Raw genomic sequence first — 21,407 nt, 5'->3', positions numbered from 1 at the left:
CTGAACCCAGGACATTGTTTTTGATTGCCGGTGTTCCCATTACCACACCACAATTTTCAGGTCACAATCCAGCAGACCAAAGGTTTTGCCTGTACCATGAACACGTTCTTGGTGACCACGTGTATTTGCTGATATCCAACACAGGTGACAGCTAGTCCTTGCCATCCAAGAGGTGAAAGGGGAGCCTACCTAGTCCAACTTAAAAACCAGAAGGCCTCTGCAGGCTGAAGACAACCACTTTGGGGTTTGTCTCGTGCAACTCCTGTCCAAGCCTCGAACGCTCGGTTTCCTGTGAAATGCCTGCGTTCCCCGTGCCGCCAGGCCTGCGCAGCCCAGACGCGCAGCCTCTGCCTCTTCCTCGTCTTCCTCCTCGTGGCTCACCCGTGTGACGCTTCAGAAGCCGAACTACTAAACTTCACCAGCCCTAGCGAAGGCTCGGATGAGTCCCCCCGGCAGGCGCCCAAACCGCCACCAACGGCCACTAATTACCCCGCGCAAGCCTCCCGCGGTGACAGTCCCCACGCCGCCCTCTCCACGAAGCGCTCGGCGGGCCTCCCTCCCGCCCCCGCGCTGCCGCCACGCCCCCTCCCTGGGCCCCCGCCCCCTTGTTTACCCCGAGGCCCCGCCCCACCGGCGCTTCCTTCCTGGCGGTGTCCGTGACGTCAGGGGTCCCGGGGGCAGAGCGCGGGCGGTGGGGGCGAGGCGGAGCGGAGTGGGGCTGTGACGGGCGGGGAGGAGGGGAAGAGAACCGGCCGCGAGGCGGCGGGGGTCGCCCCCAAGATGGCGGACCAGATCCCGCTGCACCCGGTGCCGCGCAGCACCCAGCGGAGAGCGGCCTATTACACCAGCGCCGCCACGGCGCAGAGACACAACAGGTACGGGCAGGGGAGGCACGGCGGCTTCCCCCCTTTTCTTCCCCCCCCATCGTCTCTAATGGCGGGCAGGGCGGCCTGTGCCCTTCTCCCAGCCCCGTTGCCCTGTGGGGCTCCGGGACCGCCTACTTGGTCCGTGGGGAGGCCCCGCTGTAGGCCGAGAAGCGGGGTGTCGGCAGCCCCTGGCTCTTCCAGGCCTCCGTAGTCCCGGCCGCCCTCTCGGCCCCCGTAGGGGAGCGCATCTCGTTCTCCCCTTGGCCCGGCGGCAGCGAGTGATGGTGGTGGCAGCGGGTGATGCTGCAGGGCCAAGCGGGAGGATGCGCAGGGCGCCCTCTGCTCTACCGCTCCTTCCGCCCACCCCGCGCACACCCGTGCGGCCTGCGCTCCCTCGGCCCCCTGGGGCGCCCGCAACTCCGCGGAACTCGGGCCGCTGGCCGGTAGTTTACTTATGAGCCGGATGCCCTCGGTGGGTGGCTGCTTTAGGCGTCAATAGTAAATATTCTGTGAGGTAGTTATTGTGTATTAGCACGGTGAACGTTTTTGAATGTAAGAATTACAATAATTAAGTTACCTGAAAAGTACTATATCGATGGTTATAGCAATTTGAAGAAGCCAGTTTAAAGGTCTGCCATCAAATTAAGTTTTCAGGCAAAGACTGAATGTTTCTTTATTTCCCATTATTCTGAATAATTTCTGGGTATGCTATTATGAGCAAGGAAGAAATTTGCTCCATTACTTTGGTTTGTCCATTGGACAGCACTTTCACAGGGCAGGGTATGATTATAGATAGTTGTTTAAGCTTTGTGGTTTTTTTCCTTGTTTTTTGTAGAACACTGGTTGTGGACACAGGAGCTGAAGGGATCAGCTGTAGGATCTGAAGTAAATGGACTTTCTAAAAACAGAGTAGTTGGTGCTGTTGTTTGAATTCAAACCCAGTGATAAATCTGTTTGATCATGAATACGGTGTATTTATGTCTTTGTCTGAAAAGAGTAACTAACACAAAAGGTAGTTTCAAACTATGCAAAATATGTTAGGCTTAAATTATATTGTGTTGATTCTTAAACTAGATAAAAATATTTTTATGAATGTTCATGACCTTGTAGGACAGTCTGCCATAGTTGTAGTTTTCCCCATCTCACTAATACTGGAATGTCTGACAATTTGTAGTAGGTTTGTCCTCTCTTTTGAGGTAGTGTTATAATAATTGCTGTTCCTCAAAGAATTGAAGCAGGGGAAGCTCTTGCTGGAGTCTGTGAGCTTCTCAGTAGGTGATGTGCTTTGGAAGTAAAAGGGAAAAGGGGCGATTAGGTAGGCAAAAACATAGTCCAGATCATGAAAGGTATCAGGTGGTTCTATTGTAGCTTACCCAGGAGTGTTTTGGTGATTTGAAAAATGCTATTGATATGACAGGTTGAGTTCATAAATTAGGTAGATGCACAGGTTTACTGACGGTATGTCTGCAGGCAGTAATTACAGTTATATATACATACTGTTTAAACCTTGCTTGATAAGCAGATTTGGCAAGCTCCAAGATCTAACAAGGAACTGCTATTTGTTATGATCTGTTTCTTCTCCTCTGTCTTGTCTGATCATTATCATCCTCCAAAGATTGTGGATTTAATTATTTTGGTTTAGATTACAATTTTTACAATTACAGTCTTTCATAATCTTTGTGTTTCGCAAATGATGGTGACATGTATTTCATTTACTGATCTGCCACACAGATGATTATCTATGATTTTCATTACTTTTGTTTAACTAGTTGTAGATTTATAAGACCCTTGACATTTGACAGGTGTTTTATTATGTTTCTTTATTTTGATCACTTGATTAAATACATTGCTTTTTTGAACTCTGAGGATTAGAAGAGATATATAAACCTTTTCACTCACTTTAATTCTCTATATTTTTCTTAAGGTGAGTTGAGTAGGCTGGTAATTCTACTTGAAGAATACTGTACCCTGGATTTGTGAGAGCACCTGTCATGTACTTTGGAAGGTGTCCTATGGACCTGTAACAAAAGCATGGGAATGCTTATGTAGATTCTACCACAAGTGTCTTGTGTAAAGTCAAAGAGGAAGTTCAGCATTGCAGAGAGTTGAACTACAACTCGTAAGTCTTACAACTCTAAGCTAGTAATTGAACTACAGTTCCTATGTCTTTATGAATGATTCATCCTGCTTTTCTAATCTTTATCTTCAGCACAGACTTCAATGAAGCCTTGCATTCCTGTGGAAACTGCAGCAAAGGTCCCAATGTGGCAGAAACTTTTAAGAATGGTGAAGTCACTGAGGTCCCTGATATGCAGAAAGTTATCACATGCATATATACATGCGAATTTTACCTAAAAGGGTGTAATTCATACTTCTGAAGATGTCTAGAAACAAACACCAATTAAAATATAATAGAGTTGGTATCTCAGTACTGCGTTTTGGGGTCCTACAAGAGTCTCTGACTTGGTGTGATTTATTTCTTCAGCAAAGAACTTAGTCTTTTGAAAGTCTTATACGCAGATCCTTAACTTCAGTGTGGTAGTGTTTTTAACTCGTATTGATTGCCCTGCCACTGTGCAACATCAGTTAATACAGCTCATCAGTTGCTGACCTTTAGTGGCCTCAAAGCTAGTTTGTGGGATGACTTTTTTTGCTTGAGCTAAGCAGTCTGCAGGAGTCTTTGCCAGTGCTGCTGTAGTTTGCTTTGCAGTGAGGATAAGAACTTTCTCATTCGGTGCTTGTTGTTAATGTGCTTTGTGCTTATTTTGACATACTGATAACTTGTATTTTAAAACTGGAGTATGTTTTTCCTCACACACCTAAAGAAATTTTGATACATACCTGAGACTGTACACTTCTGTATAAAATTGTAGTCAGTTAAGAACCATGAAATGTCCAAGGATGTGCTTAATGATTGAATATGACAAGATTAATGTGTTTTTATATATTCATTTTGTATATATTAAGACCTGTTTGGAAAAAAATTACAAATACATATTAAATGTTACCTATGGTTCAATGAACACATGCATCCTTTTCTGCTTATATTTCTGGTGTTTAAGGGCAACTTATTCCTCTTGCAGTAGAAATTTAGGTTTTATATCTTCTGCCATCTCAGATGGATGGAGAGCGCTTGTTTCAGCACTTTGTCCTTCAGCATGAAGGATCTCCTATCTACAGGAAAAATAGCTGCTGCTTGTTGTTTATATTTTGCAGGGAAAAGAGGACCAAAAAACATCCAGCGTCACCTTAAATGTGCGATGAGACTTAATATACTTGTTCTCCTGTGTCCGACTTTTATTTGTCGTCATCAACTGCTAAAAACAGGGAGGAAATTAAGTGTGCAGTTCCTATTTTGTCATGTGAAGTCAATGGAAGGAAAACAAGAAGTCTGGTGGAAATATGAAGCTGTTAAGGAGTTAAAAAGTAGACAACCCTTATTTATCCATAACCAAAATACCTGGTTTGTTCAGGTATCTTGCACTTGCTGCTGTCAGTGTGTGCTTGTATTCGGCTTAATAGGGCTAAGGTGTGAGGTGTTGCGAGTCCTGAGCTGGTACCAAAAAATCAGGTCTTAATAGCTGTGTCCAGTATTACATAAATTCAGTTGCACTCTGGATATTCACAAAGGTGATGTAACAAAAAAACACTAGCTCACTGGGAGGAATCCTCTTGCATGCTTATTCATCATATGGATCACAGTATCATACTTACAAATCACCGCAGTAGATACATTAGGTGGTTGCAGTAGGGCAAATTGTGGAGCAGATCAGCTGCTGTCGCTTGTCTCTGTGGTTTGATCACTGATAGAGCCACTCTGTTTTAATGCAACTGACTATACTGTTACTTTTGATTTCTCATTCTTTTATGTCATTAGTGAAAATTACACAAGAAGGAAAAAAGAACAAAGTAATAGGATAATATGTCCTTTGTCCAGGTAAACACAGAATACTTGTTGCTTAACAGCTGGTGGATTCTAGCTTTTTTCCTGTTATACATATTTCACATGAAATAAAAAAAAATCCAGGCAAAATGGAATGGAGGTCTGCAGAACTCAGAGTTTGCTGAGAATTCACATGCTTCCCTGATAGTTACAAATGTCCAATTTTCATATTTTGAAGAAAGTTAGGTGATTTGATATACTGTGGTTACTGTTCTAATGCTTTTCTTTTGAATAAAAGCTGTTCCAAGCGATTGTGTAGTCCTTCTGGTTATGATTTCTGAAGGTCTTTGGCTAGGCTTCACAGATATACGAATGTCAACAGATAATACTAAGTGCATGTAGAGTAATTCTGTGATTTCTTTTAATTTCTAATGTTATGAAGTGAGCTTTGTTAAAATACTTCGATACCTAGTGCCTGCCTTCAGTTGTTTATTAGAAGTGCATGTCCTAGTTCTGAACTACAGTGTGATTTTTCATAGTTCAGATGTTATTATTCATATTCCTGTGGCAAATGATATGTGAGGTTTTTTAATACCTGAAATGTAAAAATTAAGAATAAAAACTTCCTCAAATAACTCAATGTTATTTATTGAGATCAGGTAACAGAGCTAATAGGACCTAACAGCTCATGTAGAATGGTGTTCACAGAAAGCTCATAACTTCTTTTGCCGTTACTGTGCGTCTGGAAAGTCTTGCAAAATGTCCATAATTGTTAAAAATAACCTAACTTTGATATGTATCAGTAGATTTTATCTGTAGCATGGGATCTATGCAGTGATACTGGGTATCTCTTGCAGTTTTTCTAAAATGTTGCTAGTTCATACAAATCTACGTGCTTCTGAGTGTTAAGAACAGAAGTTCTTACAATATTTGGGCAAGGTTTTACAGGTTTCATTTAAATCTGCGCTTCCCCTCCACCCCCAATTGAATGGCTGTACATACTTCATCCTGAAAATGAGTTTGAAAACGGTGGATGAATCTGAAGGATTGACGATATTGATATTAATTTGAATTTTAATATAGCTTCTGTGATAAAACATTCTGAAAATGGAACTGAATTTACTTTTGAACATTTGTTTTAAAACTGCTGTTGCAAAGTGATAGTAACTTCTTCAAACATTTGTTGTTTGACTAGAAGTAGTAAATTGTTTAGTCCAGGAACACAAACTGTAAATATTTGTTACTTTTTTTTGGTAGAAATAGCATTGTTAATGCTATTCATCCTACTACTCAGGGTACGGTCACAGAAACTCCTGAAGGTTAAGCAACTGTGGGAGTGTGGAGGACTGGGTACTGCTTATTAATTGTCTGCATGTGTACTGGCACACTTGCACTTGCTCCTGGAGAAAGCTCATAACATCATCTTTGTTCCTATCTTGTAATGCTTTGTTTAAATCAGAGCCCCTCTCTTGTGTTATTATTTCCACGACGCACCCCCTCAGCCTCTTCTTCTGTGACACGTACAGAACTGGCAACTGAGCGGATGTACCATTACAGATTAGTCTAACCCACTTCTCTGTAGGACAGAAATTTCTTTACTGGAGGTAGCAACCTCCAGTAAAGGGATGTATTGGTCATTACCATGATACAAAAAATAGCAGATGCGACAGGTTCAGCCCATACTTGCTAGAAGTGTCGTGAACTCTGAACCGAAAGTGGTATTCCTGATAAGTGTTTTACATTACAGTTACTAAAATAGGGATGTTGAAGTGTATTGGAAATAAGAACACGTTAAAATACAAAGCTGTATGTTATACTGATATATTCAAATGTTCATTAAAATACGCCTTTGTCATTTGTTTTAGCATATGGAGGAATGGATCAAATGCGACGCAAAGAAATCTCTGTAGAATTGTAGCTAGGAAAATTCTCTGTACCATTATGCCATTTTTAATGCCATTCTTAAAAAGCAAATCAGTTCCTTTTTACAGGATCATTATCGCACTCCTGTTTTTTACTGACTTGACCTGAAGTTCAAATTGTTTCTCTGTTTTGCAGAGAAAAATTACTTTTCATTTAAAAAGAAATAAAAATCAATGTCACTGTCTTGGACAGAAATTCAGAGTTGTTGTTTACATCACTGAGTAATTTTTAGTCTGAATCTGAGATGCCATCTCTTAATTCTGATTCTTCCAGCAGAGTTGATTGCATGGAACCTTTGTACTTGGGATATTGTATTTGTATAACAGTGGTTGTGTCTGTGTTTTCAAGACTCTCTCAAATTTTGTACCACTAGTTTTTAGACAAATAAGGTAACAGTGTTTGTGTTTGCTTTTTTTTTTTTTTTTTTAAATGTATGTTCTGTGCCCATTGTTCACATATTCAGTTTCCTGGATAGCATGTTGCTTTGTTTGCTGAGACCTTTACTCATAGGTTAGCATTGCTTGTTGAATCTGGCACCTGATTTAGGATAGGTGTAGATTCTGAGATTTTTTTTTTGCCTGGGACAAAGGTCAAAGTTAATAACTTTTGAAAAATTGCCTTGACATATGTTAATGTTTTCAGAAATTTGATGCAGTCAGTGTTGTTATTTTAGTTTTTGTGACTTTTGTTTTTCAGAGCAATTTTTGATTTAATGATGCAGGTAATAATATTTCATGCATATAGAGCTGTTCACAAAAGCAACTGTAAAATATTTTTTATACAATGACACTTTCATTGGTGTCATACCTGAGAAGTAGTTTAATATTTTGCAGTTGTAAATTTTGATGGCAAAGGACCTTTAAATGATTTTAGTAATTAATCGCAGTTCTTTGACTTAACATTACTTAGAACTGTGTACTTGGAAACAGTTCTCCTTATGTTTGTTTGGGTTTTTTTCGTTTGTTTGGTTGGTTGGTTTTTTTGTTGTTGTTGTTGTTGTTTTTTTTTCCCCTAGTAATACTCTTTCATGCCAAGATAGGTTTATAGACAGTCATAATCATTAGTATGAATCTTCTTAGAGTAATTATTCTGATCTGAAACATTTTAATCACTGGGCAAAAAATGTTTGAGAACTTCAAATTGCTATTGCAGATGATGCTGTCTTGCGATGAGCACACGTGACTGAGTGTGCAGTGGAACAAACTTTGTAAACATATTTCCAAGGTTGTTAATGTTTAAACTATTGTTTTTGTCTTATACTTGCATGCCTCTCTGCTTTGTATGTGTAATATCTAAATACAGTGATTTGTGGTGCTTGAGCAGGCATTTAGATTGCAAAGAACAGGGAGAGAAAACAATTGATGGGGCTACAATGTCAATAACAATACCCAGTGACAGTTATAAAATGGTCCCATTGTTTGGATCAATGTTGTACCCTACTAATTAAAAATAGGGTTCTAGTGAATGTAAATAATGTTTACTCAGGTCCTGCTGTGTATTTAGGTATTTCTGGTACCTATTTGTTAAATGCAGAGACTTACTCATTTTGTCGTGGGTAAAAAAGATCTTATATTAGTGCGTTGTAACATAAGCAATGGGGAATAACGAAGGGTGCCTTTTTTTCATTAGGGCTTTATTATGCAGATCTGAATTTGCTGCATCTTTGTGCAACTCTGATAAGAAAGTGTGAGCTAGGAGAGAGAAGGCAAATAGCATTTAGAATATTTGCTTTATGTAAGTGTCTGGTGGAACCTGTAGTTTTAGTACCTATGATTTAGCAATTTTTGGTAAGCTACTGATGAAAGAGAGCTGCCTTGATTATAACTGTAGTCTGCTTTTAGATCTTAATCTCAACAGGTATAAGGGTTTTTCCATCAGGTCTGCATGGCAAAAGCTACCAGCCTTTTATTTTTATTTATTTATTTTTTTTTAAATTGTACTAGTTGATCAAAAGTGCTGCCTTGTGTTTTTCCAGAATGTCTCTATGCATCATTTGTAAAAGGCTGGGGGCAACTTGATTTATTTGGTCTTATTGTAGTAAATATTATTAATCTCAGTGACATGGTCAGTAATAAACTACTTCTACTGTATGCAGGCAAGTTTTTCCTTCTATCTATTTTGTCATCCAATGGGTAGATATGCACTGTGATAGGAGTGTTGTAACAGGCTTTTAAAGATCCTGTTATGCTAGGACACAAAAGCAAAGTTAACTGTTGAAACTAGATATAGATGTTAAGCTTTACAGATCTTCAGCTTCCTTAAAAGCTGTCTAAATGTGTGTTTGGTGGTGTTTGTTGTTTTTTTTAATGTTTGGTTTTTGTTTTGTTTTGGTTTTGTGTGTTTTGTTTTGTTTTTTTTTGTTATAACTGTTGGAGTAATGTGGTTAGTGTCATCTTCCATGTAGACATCTCTGACACGTCTGTCCCTAATAATGCATCTAAATTTTTAATAGGTTTATTTTCTGTGTATGGATTTTTTTTTAGGCCAGGGCTTGGAGTCAGAGACTTAGAAGTAATGCTGATTAGGGGTGCATTTGCATTAGAGGCACAATTAAAACTATGTAGGGACAAATAGTGGCAAGCTCTGATCGGTTCTAAAAACTTCTGAAAGAGTTTTTCTGTGTTTTGTGTTTCTTTCAATTTCATGCATTTACCTGTAGAAGGTTTTTCCATTTTCTGCTTCTGTTGTAATCTAGGAACAACATGATTGCTTTGTAGTTTAACTGAATTTACTGCTGTGTAAATCATAGACGTGTTTGAAATTATAGGGTAAAAGTAACTTACAGTCTTCAGAAATGAGAAGAATATTTGCAAAAGTAAGTGTTTGTCATTTGATTTTTCTCAGGTGGCTTATAGAAAGGCAGTCTGTTTTATGGAGACACTGGATATTTGAATAAGAGGAGCAGTTATATGAAAGTGCATTATATACTTATAAGCCTGATTATAGATGAACATACATTTTGTAATACATTTTTTTCATGCTGTTGTGCAGTTTCCTAGGATTTTTTTCGTTGTCATAGATCAGGATCTGAACAGTTACGACAGTGACACAGGCAGCCTACAGCAGCTGCTGCTTTGGTGGTTTGTCCTTTAAGAAACAATTCTTGCTCTTTCTATAAATATGCCTGTCCCTTTTTTTGTTATTCCTATTGCATCTCTACAATTTGTCCATCTCCTTTATCCTCTGACTGGGAAGGTGTTAATCTGGTTAACCCTTGGAGGAATCATTGGAGGTAGAGCAGGGCATGCCTCAGACACATTGTGCTGCCTGCTCCCTGTCATGGTTTAACTCCAGCTGGCAACCAAGCACTGCATGGCTGCTTGCTCTGCTCCCTCCCCAACAGTGTGATGGGACATAGAGTGGAGAAAAAAGTAAAACTCCTGGGTCGAGATCAAGACAGCTTAATAGGATAGCAAAGGAAGAAAAATAATAATAGTAATGATAAAGAATATACAAAATGAGTTACACACAATGCAGTTGCTCATCACCTGGTAATCAGTGTTCAGCCTGTCCCTGGGCAGCTTCCCCCAAAATATATGCTGAGCATGACATCATATTGAATATTTGTTTGGCCAGTTTGGGTCAGCTGTCCCAGATGTGCCCTTGCCCAATTTCCTGTGCACCTCGTGTGGCATGAGAAGCTGAAAAGTCCTTCACTACTTAGCAGCAATTAAAACATCTGTGTGTTATCAACTTTATTTGCATTGTAAATCCAAAATACAGCACTATACCAGTTACTAGGAAGAAAATTAACTCTATCCCATCTGAAAGTGGGACACTCCCTCAGTCTTTCCTCTGTCCATGACCGAAAACAGAGGGAGTTCTGTGGCTGGCACAAGCCACGGAGCCGAACGGCCAGTGCTTGGTGGGATGGGTATGGTGATATGGGAAGCAGTGATAGCTCAGCTGCCAGTAACTTTCTCAGCTTTTCTACTCAGGTACTCAGGTGCCCAGCTGCAGTTTTTTCCCCTGCTACTTCTCTTCCATGCTACTCTGCATTCCATAGCCATCTATGTCCAGTTCTTGTGTAGACTCATGGCTGCACATTCCTTTTCCCTCCCTCACTAGGTTTGAGAAATACTGCTTTAAGAAATCAGCTTTGTTTTTCCTTCTTGTGAATTATGGTATATAGCACAAGTGGTAGGTGGCAAGGAAACAATATTTATGCAGTATCTGACAGCGCTTCTATCCTACCTGGGTCTTTTGAGCAGGCAGGTAGAAAAATCCGTAATATTGCTTCTGCATTTGTTGAGTAAAACCAGAAAATCAGGCAGTCATGATTGCCCTGCCCTTCACACCTTTCTGCTGCACCCTTGAATATTGCTCTTTTAGAACAGTGGAAGGCTGGCAGAAAATACAGAAATAATTATGGATCCAAATAGGTAGCCAGATTATATTTAATTAAAATGGTTTTCATTACCAGTTATGGAGCCCATGGAACTTAGCAAATGCATCTAATTTGGGAAACGGCTATCGAAGTGGAATGATGGTTATACAGGTGACTTGAGGCATCGTTTTCATAGCAGGGTTTTGATTTTAAAATGTTTATTTTACATCGTTTCTTTTCACTTAAATCTGTTAAATGATATTCCTAACAGTAGTCAGATTTTGTTGAAAGTTGTTTAATATTAATGTTCTTTTTTTCTTGGGAAACCAAGATTTTTGTCAAGATAGTTGTCTTCATACCTGACTTAGTAGCACTCATGCTGAGAGTTTTGATGTATTCACTCTGGCTTCTTTATTCATTTTGCTTTCAGTGCTTCCCTATTTTAATAAAAGTTTCTAGGATTATACTTAATTGATTCGTCACTCAAGGAAAATCAGCACTTCAAGCAATTAAGTGCAGAAAAATACTAGGTAACAAAGGCATAAAGATTTTTGTCCTCATCCTGGTTATGAAACATCCATTATTCATTATCTTATTGTTTTTAAATACTGAAGTACAATTTTCCAACACAATAGCAAAATTGCTTTTGAAACAGAATAAATTGCTTGCTAGTTCAGAGGCTGTATTTTGAAGTCAGGATTACTAAACATGATGGTGCTTATGTACATTATCTTCACTACTTGGTGAAGCTCCATATTTAAAAGTGCAAATTTAGATACTGATTGTGGAAAAAAAACCCATTTGTTTATAATATAATGGAAAAAAGTCTTAAAGGAATTACGGTATCAATGTACTCTGCAAATATTACCACACTTAGAAAAGTGGATTCAAATATTATGTATGTCTGTGAGTGTATTTCTCAGCCAAGTCTCTCTCCGACAATTCTCTTGCATTAGCATGTTCCTTTAAGAGAGACTTTAACCATGATTGCTGTGTTACCTTTGTGTAAAAAAGATACTATTTTCTGAATCGGACACTTGTTAACTTTGTGCAGAAGTCAAAGGGATCTCTTAGATATTGCAAAGTATCTCCAGTACAGCTAGCAGATTGTGATTTCACTAGATGGTGTTACAAATACACTATTAATTGTTTGGATGTCTAAAAGCAAAACACAATGCAACAGAAAGCTCTGTATTAAAACCGATAACGTAGTTTTCAGATTTAACCAGGAGAGATTATATTGGGTTTTTCTATCAAGATTTTGGGCTGAATACTGCTCAGGGTGCTGTTCTGTGTCAGCAGAACTTCCCCCTGCTCAAGTGGGGCCACCTAGAGCTGGTTGTCCAGGATCATGTCCAGACAGCTTCTAAAGATCTTCACGGATGGAGATGCCGCAACCCTTGCTGGTGCTTAGTCATCCTCATGGTAAAAAAGTGTTTCCTGATGTTCCTTGTGTTTCAATTTGTGCCCATTGCCTCTTGTCCTATGACTGGGCACCACTGAAGAGAGCCTGGCTTTGTCTTCTTTGCAACCTCCCTTCAGGTATTTGTTGATGTTAATAAGATCCTGCTCATGCCTTGTATTTTCCAGACTGAACAGTCCAAGCTCACTCAGCCTTTCCTCATAGGACAGATGTTCGAGTCCCTTAATCATCTCCATGGCCCCTCATTGGACTCTTTCCAGTATGTCCATGTCTTTCTTGTACGGAGGAACCCAGAACTGGATGCAGGAGTTCGGTGTGTGGCCTCACTAGTGCTGAGCAGAGGGGGAGGATCTCCTCCCTTGACTTGATGGCAATACTTTGCCTAACACAGCCCAGGGTACCAGTAGCTTTCTTTGTGGTAAGGGCACATTGCTGGCTTATGTTCAACCTGGTGTCCACCAGGATCCCTAGGATCTTTTCTAACAAGCTCCTTTCAAGCTGGGTTGCCCCCAGCATATACTGGTGTGTGGGGTTGTTCCTCACCAGATGCAGAACTTTGCACTTCTCCTTGCTGAGCTTCCTGAGGTTCTTGTCAATCCATTTTTCCAGCTTGTCGAGTTTGTACTAAATAGTGCTACAACCATCTGACCTGTCAGACACTCCTTCCGGTCTTGTCATCTGCAAACTTACTGAAGGTGCACTCTGACCCACCATCCAGATCGCTAATGAAGATGTCAAACAGGACTGGACTAGTACTGACCCCTGGGATATACTGCTAGTTATTATCTAGTCCAGCTCGGCTATGTGCCAGTGATCACCACTCTCTGAACGTGGCTGTTCAGCCAGTTTTCAGTCCAGCTCACTGTCTGCTCACCCAGCCCCTGCCACAGCTTGTCTATGAAGATTTTATGGGAGACAGTATCAAAGACCTTACTGAAGTCCATGTGGACACTCTCTGCTGCTCTCCTTTCATCTACCAGGCCAGTTATTTCATCTTAGAAGTTTATCATGTTGGTCAAATGTAACTTCCCCTTGGTGAAGCCATGCTGACTATTTCTGATGATTTTCTTGTCCTTAATATGCCTGGAAATGGTTTCCAGGATGAGCTCCCCCATGTCTTTCCTAGGGATTGTGGTAAGACTGACAGGCCTGTAGTTTCCTTAGTCCTCCTTCTTGCGCTCCTGAAAGCCAGTCTTCCTAGTAAAGAGTGAGGCAAAGAAAGCATTCAGTACCTCAGCCTTTTCCATGTCCTGTATAACTCTCTCATTCAGCAGTGAGCCCACATTTTCCCTAGTCTGTCTTTTGTCGCCTATGTACTTACAGGCTTGTCTTTGCCATCCTTGTGCAGATTCAATTCCATTTGGCTTATAACTTTCCTAGCTTTGTCCATGGATGATTGGACAATGTATTATTATTATTTTTTTTTTATTCCTCCGGGGTTACTCATCCTTACTTCTACCCTCTCTGTGCTTCCTTTTTGTGTCTGAGTTTAGACAGGAGGTCCTCGTTCATCCAGTCAGGCCTCTTGGCACTTTTGCCCAACTTCCTATTCATTGGGATGAAAATCTTTTGAGCTTGGAGGAGCTGTTCCTTGAATACTAACCAGCTTTTTTGGGCCTTTTGTTCCTTCCAGGGCCTTATCCCATGGGAACTCTTCCAAGCAGTTCTTGTAAAGGCCAAATGTGTTCTACTGATGTCCAGGGTTGTGAGCTTGCTTGCCGACCTCCTTTCTGCCCTCAAAATCTTGAGCTCCATCATCTCATGGTCACCGCAGCCAAGGCTGTGTTAAGCCTTCACATCCCCATTGACCCTCTCTTTGCTTGATGAGTACAAGGTCCAGCAGAGCACCTCTCCCTCATTGGCTTCTCTAATTACTTGAAGGAGGAAATTATTGTCAAAGCACTTCAGGACCCTCCAGGATTGCTTATGTCCTTTTGTGTTGTCCCTCCAGTAAGTATCAGGGTGGTGAAAGTACCCGTGGAGACCAGAGCTTGCAGATGTGAGGCTGCTCCTGTCTGTTCGTAAAGGGCCTTCTTGCTTGTCCTTCCTGTTCAGGCAGTCTGTAGCAGACACCCACTAATGTCACCTGTCCCTGCCCTCCCTTTAATTGTTGGCTCCCCAGGCAGAGCTCCACACACTCCCAACTGCTCTGTCACTTAAAGGGAATGGATTTTTGCTTTTGTTAATTACTATTTATATATGGATTGTTTTGAGGCTGCTGTGAGGAAAATGGGACAGTCCCAGGACACACACTGTAAGAGATGACTATACAATACAGCTTCATAAAAGTCCAACTTACTGATTCTGTGCCAAACACTTTTTTGTGTGTGACTCAGTCCTTTTTCTTGGAGGTTTTTTGCTTGTTTGTTTTCTCTGAGCTCTAGGAATTATTATTCACTATTTCCAGTGCAAGAATAATTTCAAGGTAGATAAATTGCGTATTACACAAATAATTGATGATAGTCTACTAGTCTTCCGAACTGTAAAGTATTTGAGAAATTTTAAAAATACATATGCAGAATATATGTTGATTTATTCTGGTCAGATACTTTCTTTATCAGCTCTTCGAATTTAAATACTGCTTAACTACCATTACCAATAGTGTCAGGTAATATTTTTTTATATTTAAAAGCTTTTGCTTTTGTGTTCAGTTTGATGTGTTCTTTGTATGTTTTGTAACCATTTGTGCAGACAGTTTTTCTGAGCATGTTTTCTTCTTTATGGTGCATTTTTATTGATTAGGTTTGTTGAATGTGTTAGGGCATAAACGTAGATGATCTTTGCTTGACTATAATGTGTTTTTTTTTTTTTCTAATTAATATCCTTATTAACCATTTTAATAGTCTGTGAAAGGAAACCTAATAGTGCTATTTCTTTTAATCATTTTCCCAATTATATAAAAATATGAACTAAGTTACTCAATTCAGATGCACTTAGGGGAATTTTCTTATCGAATATTCCAGTGTTTCGTCTTCGCATAAAAAGCATTCCAGAAATGTAAAACTGAAGTGGAGAATAGTTTCTGGAGAGGAAAGGACCTTCCTTAGCTTAGTGTTGTTTCCATAGGTCCCACAGGTGAATCTGTTTTGACTTGCTGAATGTTTTTGTGCAGAACTACAAAAATAACTATAATGTTTTAGTAATTAAAACTAAGATACCGATCAGTTGTGTAAAAGTGTGACTCACGTAGAGGGTTGTGCACACAGAAATAGGTATCAGGAAAGCAAGCTAAAGAAGCTTGGTATAAATCTAGTCTGTAGTTCCATGAAAACTCAGTCATTTGCATCTGTTACAAACTATGCCAAGTAAATTCTATGTGACAAAATCTTACAAGCAATCCTTTGAAAAGTATGAAGTTACAGCTCTGTGTGTACAAATTACATAAGAAACAAGAATTTCTCTAGAGTGATTTATACTATGATTGACAATGATTGTGGGCCTTTTTGCTGTATCACACGTTTTTAACTCAAATTGGAATTTCTTGTGATGTGTTAGCCTCAATACACGAGATATTTAGATGAAAATATCTCTCTAATAAAGTTCTGTATAGCTAAATGTAACTTTTTTACTTCAGGAGATTTCTAGTCATAAAAAATGATGTATTGGCTATTTACTTAGTGTCTTTATTTCATTTTGCTAGGTACCAAGTGGAAGATGAGTCCTCTCATTTGGATGAAATGCCGCTAATGATGTCAGAAGAAGGCTTTGAAAATGATGAGAGTGATTACCATACTCTACCAAGAGCTAGAATTTCTCAGAGAAGAAGAGGCTTAGAATGGTTTATCTGTGGTGGCTGGAAGTTTCTTTGCACTAGGTTTGTTACATACCAGTACTTTTTATTAAACTATTAAATGAATTAAGTAAATAGTAACTGTGTGTTGTGCAATATGTACAGACTACCAGAACACAATAATTTGCTTGTCACACACCTTTTTGATTATTTTGCCTCCATTTTCCCTACTACATTACCAGCTGTTAAAGAAAAAGTTCTTAAGAGCTGCTGCTGTGTACTTCTCCTGTCTACTTTGCTGACTTGCAAGAGAGGCTTTTAAGAGAGGTCATGTGCTGAACTTGTACTAGTCTGAGATCCATAGTATGGCATGTAAACCTGGTCCTCCCTTCTACTCAAAACTACATCAGGGTATGGGGGTTGAACTTTATTTTGCTTTTGATGGCATTAGTGTTTTAAGTTGACTCTATAATTTTTTTTCTGATGTCACTGAAAAGAAAAAGCAGATTCATTAACTGATGATTAGTTGACACTTCAACTTTAAAGGTTAAAGAATATGCTTGACTTGTGGCCTTGGAGTGAATCACAGCCGGAATCGGCCCTTGTGATTTGGTTCTTATGTAGAAGCTTTTGTACTAAACCCTGCTGTATGCAGTTGCGTTGGAATAGTAACTTTCTAATGAATTGATAGAAGATGTCTAAATACAGAAATTGCTATTAGGATAATTGAGATACATGAGATTTTATCTCACATGATAAAATCTGAGAATCAGTCAAGTGAGTGAAAAGAGTAGCAGATGATTTTAGAATTGATTTAGATAGAAGTCTTCACAGGTGGTTTTTATGGCTCTTAATAAATTCCAAGAGGCCTGATACTATTTTTTTAACCTAAACAAAGCTGTATTTGTGCACTTAGAGTTTTGAAATAGTTTTGTTTATATGGTTTTACTGTTGGCAGAAAAACAAAATCATTATAGAAGAAGTAGTCACCACAGATTAAACAAACTTATCTGTTATTAATTTTATTATAGGGAATGAGTGTTTGGAAAGTAACAGAAAGGCAGTAAGGTAGCAAAGTTCACAAAAGCAGTGCCTGTATGTGCAAATGATTTTTGGAAGCAATGTTTCTGTTAGAACTACCGTTGTTTAAACAAACAAACAAAAAACCCCACAAAAAACAAACAAACAAACACAAAAAAAACCAAACCAACACCAAACAACCAACCAAACAAAAACAAAAAACCAAAATACACAAACCAACCAACCAAACCAAAAATCACAGTACATTTTTAAGTTTTTAAAGAGGCTGTTAATCTTTCAGGCATATGAAATACTTTTCAAACAGTACACTTCAGGTGAGTTCAGCTCTTTAAGTATTAGTTACTGTGATTAGATTCCTGTAAGTTTCATGAAAACAGGTAGACCAGTAAAGACTGCACCTTGTAGTTCCCCCAATAGAAAATTTGCAGTGTTTTGATAGAAATGGGCAATTGCAAGACGAGTTTATGGTGGAACGAATTAACAATCGTAAGAGAATGTCACAAGAAAGTGACATGGATACTGAGGATTGAAAAATTCCATGTTCACAGAATTACAGAATGGTTGGGGTTGGAAAGGACCTCCGGAGATCATCTAGTCCAATCCACCTGCTAAAGCAGGTACACCTAGAGCAGACTGCACAGGAAGGCGTCCAGGCAGGTCTTGAATGTCTCCAGAGAAGGAGACTCCACAACTTCTCTGGGCAGCCTGTTCCAGCGTAAAATAAAAAAGTTTCTCCTTGTATTCAGATGGAACCACCTATGCTTCAGTCTGTGCCTGTTGCCCATCATCCTATTGGTGGGCACCACTGAAAGGAATCTGGTCCCATCCTCTTGATATTCACCCTTCAGATATTTATAAGCATAAATAAGGTCTCCCCTCTCAGCTTTTCTTTCTCCATGCTGAACAGACCCAGCGCTCTGTCTCTCATTGTAAGAAAGTTGCTTGCGTTTTAAAATTGATAGGTAGATCTCAGCTTTAAGTGGACCTCAAACCTGGAAACTTTCAAAGTTATTCAACTTATTAAATAGAACTTGAGTCGTATTTCTGATGGATTTTTGAGAATAAAAGGAACAAGGACATTGCATTATGGATATGAATATGACTTCTGCTTCGCTGGTTTCCTTAACTGAGTTTGGATACAGTAAAGAGTCCATTCGGCCTTGGATTTATACCTAGAGGCATTTAATCACATTAATGTTTTCTATAACAGAACATCATAGCAGATAATTTTAATTCCTAGCAGAAGCTTGAAATTTCAGTAGGATATTAGCAGCCAGAAGATACTCCCACAAGAAAGGTGCAGTTATCTGCTTAGATGAGATGGGGAAAATTAGCTCAAAGGAAGGTGAATCACATGACATCTTCTGTATAGGTCCAGTCAGGCTGGATAAGAACCTCATCTTGGGTGCCCACATCTGAGTATAGTGAGTCTGTAAATACCTGTCACGGTGATAGGGATGTTTCTTCTGGGCTGAGAGCACCATTGAGGCTTTGTTGCTGGTGGAATTCAGGGATGTGCAGTCAGTGTTATGTTATTCTTTTTGATGGTTTCTTGTTATAATACATCTTCCTGAAGTTTTGCTGGGCCCCATACAGTACCAAAGTTTTTGAAATGCCTGTTTTGCCGTTCGTAAAGTTGCCTAGGGTCATGCCAAAGATCATACAGAAAACATGGAGGCTACTGTATTGTCATACATCCAGCTATTGCTTACACGGTGTAGTAGAATGAGTTATCTTGTTTTTATGTGGTGTGAAGTATCAGTTTGGGATAGAATTGAGTGTTGATGCCTTCACACTTGAAATGGAGAGGGACATGTGAGAAAACAATTTTCATTTGTTTTGATGGTGGATTATTCATGTCATACAAAGAACTGAAACTTATTTCCAGAATGCACACTGCGTTCTTTTAAGTGTAATGTGAGATTAAATACAGCGTAGCGGTCTGAAACATGTTCAGCTGAACAGAATTTAAAATTTCACTCTGTTTTTATGCAAACCAGTATCTCATACCTGAAAGAGGGCAAGGTTGAAATCTCAGCTTCCCCATCCAGAATTTCCTTTGTTAAATAAACTAAATAGTAAATTTTTCTAAGCTGCAACAGAAAGATGAACACAATAAAAGACTGGGCAATTGTCCAGCTCAGGGCCCCCCCGATTTCTCTTGGGTTCTCAGTGAAAGTCTTGTGTTTGTGTTCAAAATCACTTGTTTCAAACAAACAGAACCCGCATACCCTGTAGGGTTTTTTTTTTTTGTCTGTCTTGCATTGCTAGGATTAGTTGGATTTTTGTGAGAGGAAGTTTGCCTTCCTTTTACTTTGCAGCTTCAGAATTTTATATTCTATAGATTTTTGTTGCTGCATCACAAACTGCTACTGTTTAGTTGAAAAAATTTCACTCTTCTGGCAGAAGCAAACACTGAAAATCTTACAAAGTTCACTATACCTTATAATTGATTTTGTGAAAATCCTTTGTTTGGCTCTTAACTTCTGTTTTAGACAATAGACTGGTTGATTGAAGTTGAGTGCCATGAACTTTATTTGTAAATCTGCAGATCTTTAAACAGGTTTTACATTTACAAGAAAAAAATCATAATTAGTCAAATATTTTCTTTGAGTTTGAACAAACTGAAGACTTAATTCAACCAATATAACTTTTAACTTCAGGAACTTATTTCTTGCTTTCATAGAATAGTTAAAATAAAACTTTGTTATAAAGCAGCTGTTTGGGGGCTGTAATCATTTCACCTTTAACTTACAAATTCTCTTCAAGCTTGTGAAATTATAATGCACATAGATCAATACTCTGGAGTTCTTTTGGTTGGATTGATTTCTTTCTCATGAGATTTACATTCCACTTGTTATCAAAAACCACTTTGTCCCTATGAAAATGGTGCCATTGAATGGCATTTCCATATGAAGTGAAGGGGATATCAAATGCTCGGATTAATTTAGGCTCTAAGATGGCCTGTACGCTTTCAATTAATCTGCAACGCATTTGTTATGCAGAAGCATGGGAAAACGCTGATCTTTTAAGAATGACATGACCACTGTGTTGCTTTTGGCCTGATTACTGAAGCTACCTGTTGAGTACAATAATTACAGTATGTTTTCTTTGCAGAACTAGTTTCTGCTACTTAAAGCCTAATAAGGAAAAGCTGACCCTTGCAGAGAATATAGAGCTTTTGTGCTATCTTTCCATTCTGATGAAAATGCTGTTTTGTGAAAGATACTGGCAGTTAAGCTTGTAGGATAGAAGTAATGAAAAGAGAAAATAAAAAAAGCCTTTATGATTAGAGCTGTAGAGTCAGTCGAGGCTTTTACTTTAGCTTTTGACTTGGAAAGATACGCTCTATTTATGAAAACGTTAAGTGTCCTTATTTAACAATTACTCCAGGCTTTTTTTGTTGTTGTTTAATATGGCATCAGTTACTAATACGAAGACTGTGGTTATTGTTCATTCAAATAAAAAAAAGTGCATTAGGAATCAGGTTGGTAAGAAGCCGTTTAGTAGATATTCCTTAAAGCTGTTTTATGAATTAGTTCATTTCTTCATATATGTAATCGTTGGATGGATTCAGGCAACATGACTAATAGGTAGCTTAAGAAAAAAAGCTTTCTGTGCATGTGTTGAGTTTTCTAGGCAATGGCATTTGAAATAAATGCATAAATCAATGTGATTTTTTAAATTGCTGAATCCACAGCATAAGGGGTAGTTTTTACATTAAAGATTTCAGAGAAATCTGAAGTGTGTCTTTAACGTGCTACATTTTGTTTTTAGGATAATTTAAGCTATTCTGATTTATCTGCTGATGATTGTTTCATGCAAATTTAATAGGTAAAAGAAGCCTATTACAGGGTCCATAGCCTTGCACAAAAATAGTTTCTATATTGGGAATGTTAATTTACAAACAGATTAAGTGTGTGTTGGTATTGATAATCTGAGTTTCAAAAATAGTGGGTAGACTTAGTTGTTCTTAAAAATCTACATTAATTTAAATTGATTAGGATTTCTGAGGCCAGCACGTCTATCTCTTATTCTTCTTGTGATATAACAGTGATTACTGCTGAGACTGTAGAGTCTGGTTTTTTACTTTTAAGGTAGTAAAACTCATCTAAACCATTACAATACTGATTTTGGTATAACCTGTAATATTTCCATCATCTGACGTTTCCTTGTGTCTGAGAACTTGAGTGTTGTCAGCTCTGTGTCAATCA

The 21,407-nt window shown here is 38.9% G+C and overlaps 1 protein-coding gene across 5 annotated transcripts in view; it reads left to right on the top strand.

The window, feature by feature from the left end:
- Positions 1 to 660: 660 nt before the first annotated feature.
- ATP9B (ATPase phospholipid transporting 9B (putative)) overlaps positions 661 to 21,407 on the top strand; it is a 165,202-nt gene continuing 144,455 nt past the window's right edge. Inside the window, exons 1-3 of one of the 5 annotated variants that reach the window (XM_065830087.2) lie at positions 738 to 875; positions 2,791 to 2,985; positions 16,063 to 16,236. In XM_065830087.2, coding sequence (XP_065686159.1) covers positions 16,100 to 16,236 — 137 coding nt within the window. In that variant the 5' untranslated portion in view covers positions 738 to 875; positions 2,791 to 2,985; positions 16,063 to 16,099. Of the gene's footprint in view, positions 876 to 1,112; positions 1,339 to 2,790; positions 2,986 to 16,062; positions 16,237 to 21,407 lie in introns of those variants that run through there. The other 4 variants (XM_071804648.1, XM_065830090.2, XM_065830088.2 and 1 more) reach the window with 4 other exon arrangements.

This window comes from Patagioenas fasciata, chromosome 2 (assembly GCF_037038585.1).
Source record: "Patagioenas fasciata isolate bPatFas1 chromosome 2, bPatFas1.hap1, whole genome shotgun sequence".
Lineage (NCBI taxonomy): Eukaryota > Metazoa > Chordata > Aves > Columbiformes > Columbidae > Patagioenas > Patagioenas fasciata.
This window is presented reverse-complemented; position numbering and strand designations above follow the sequence as displayed.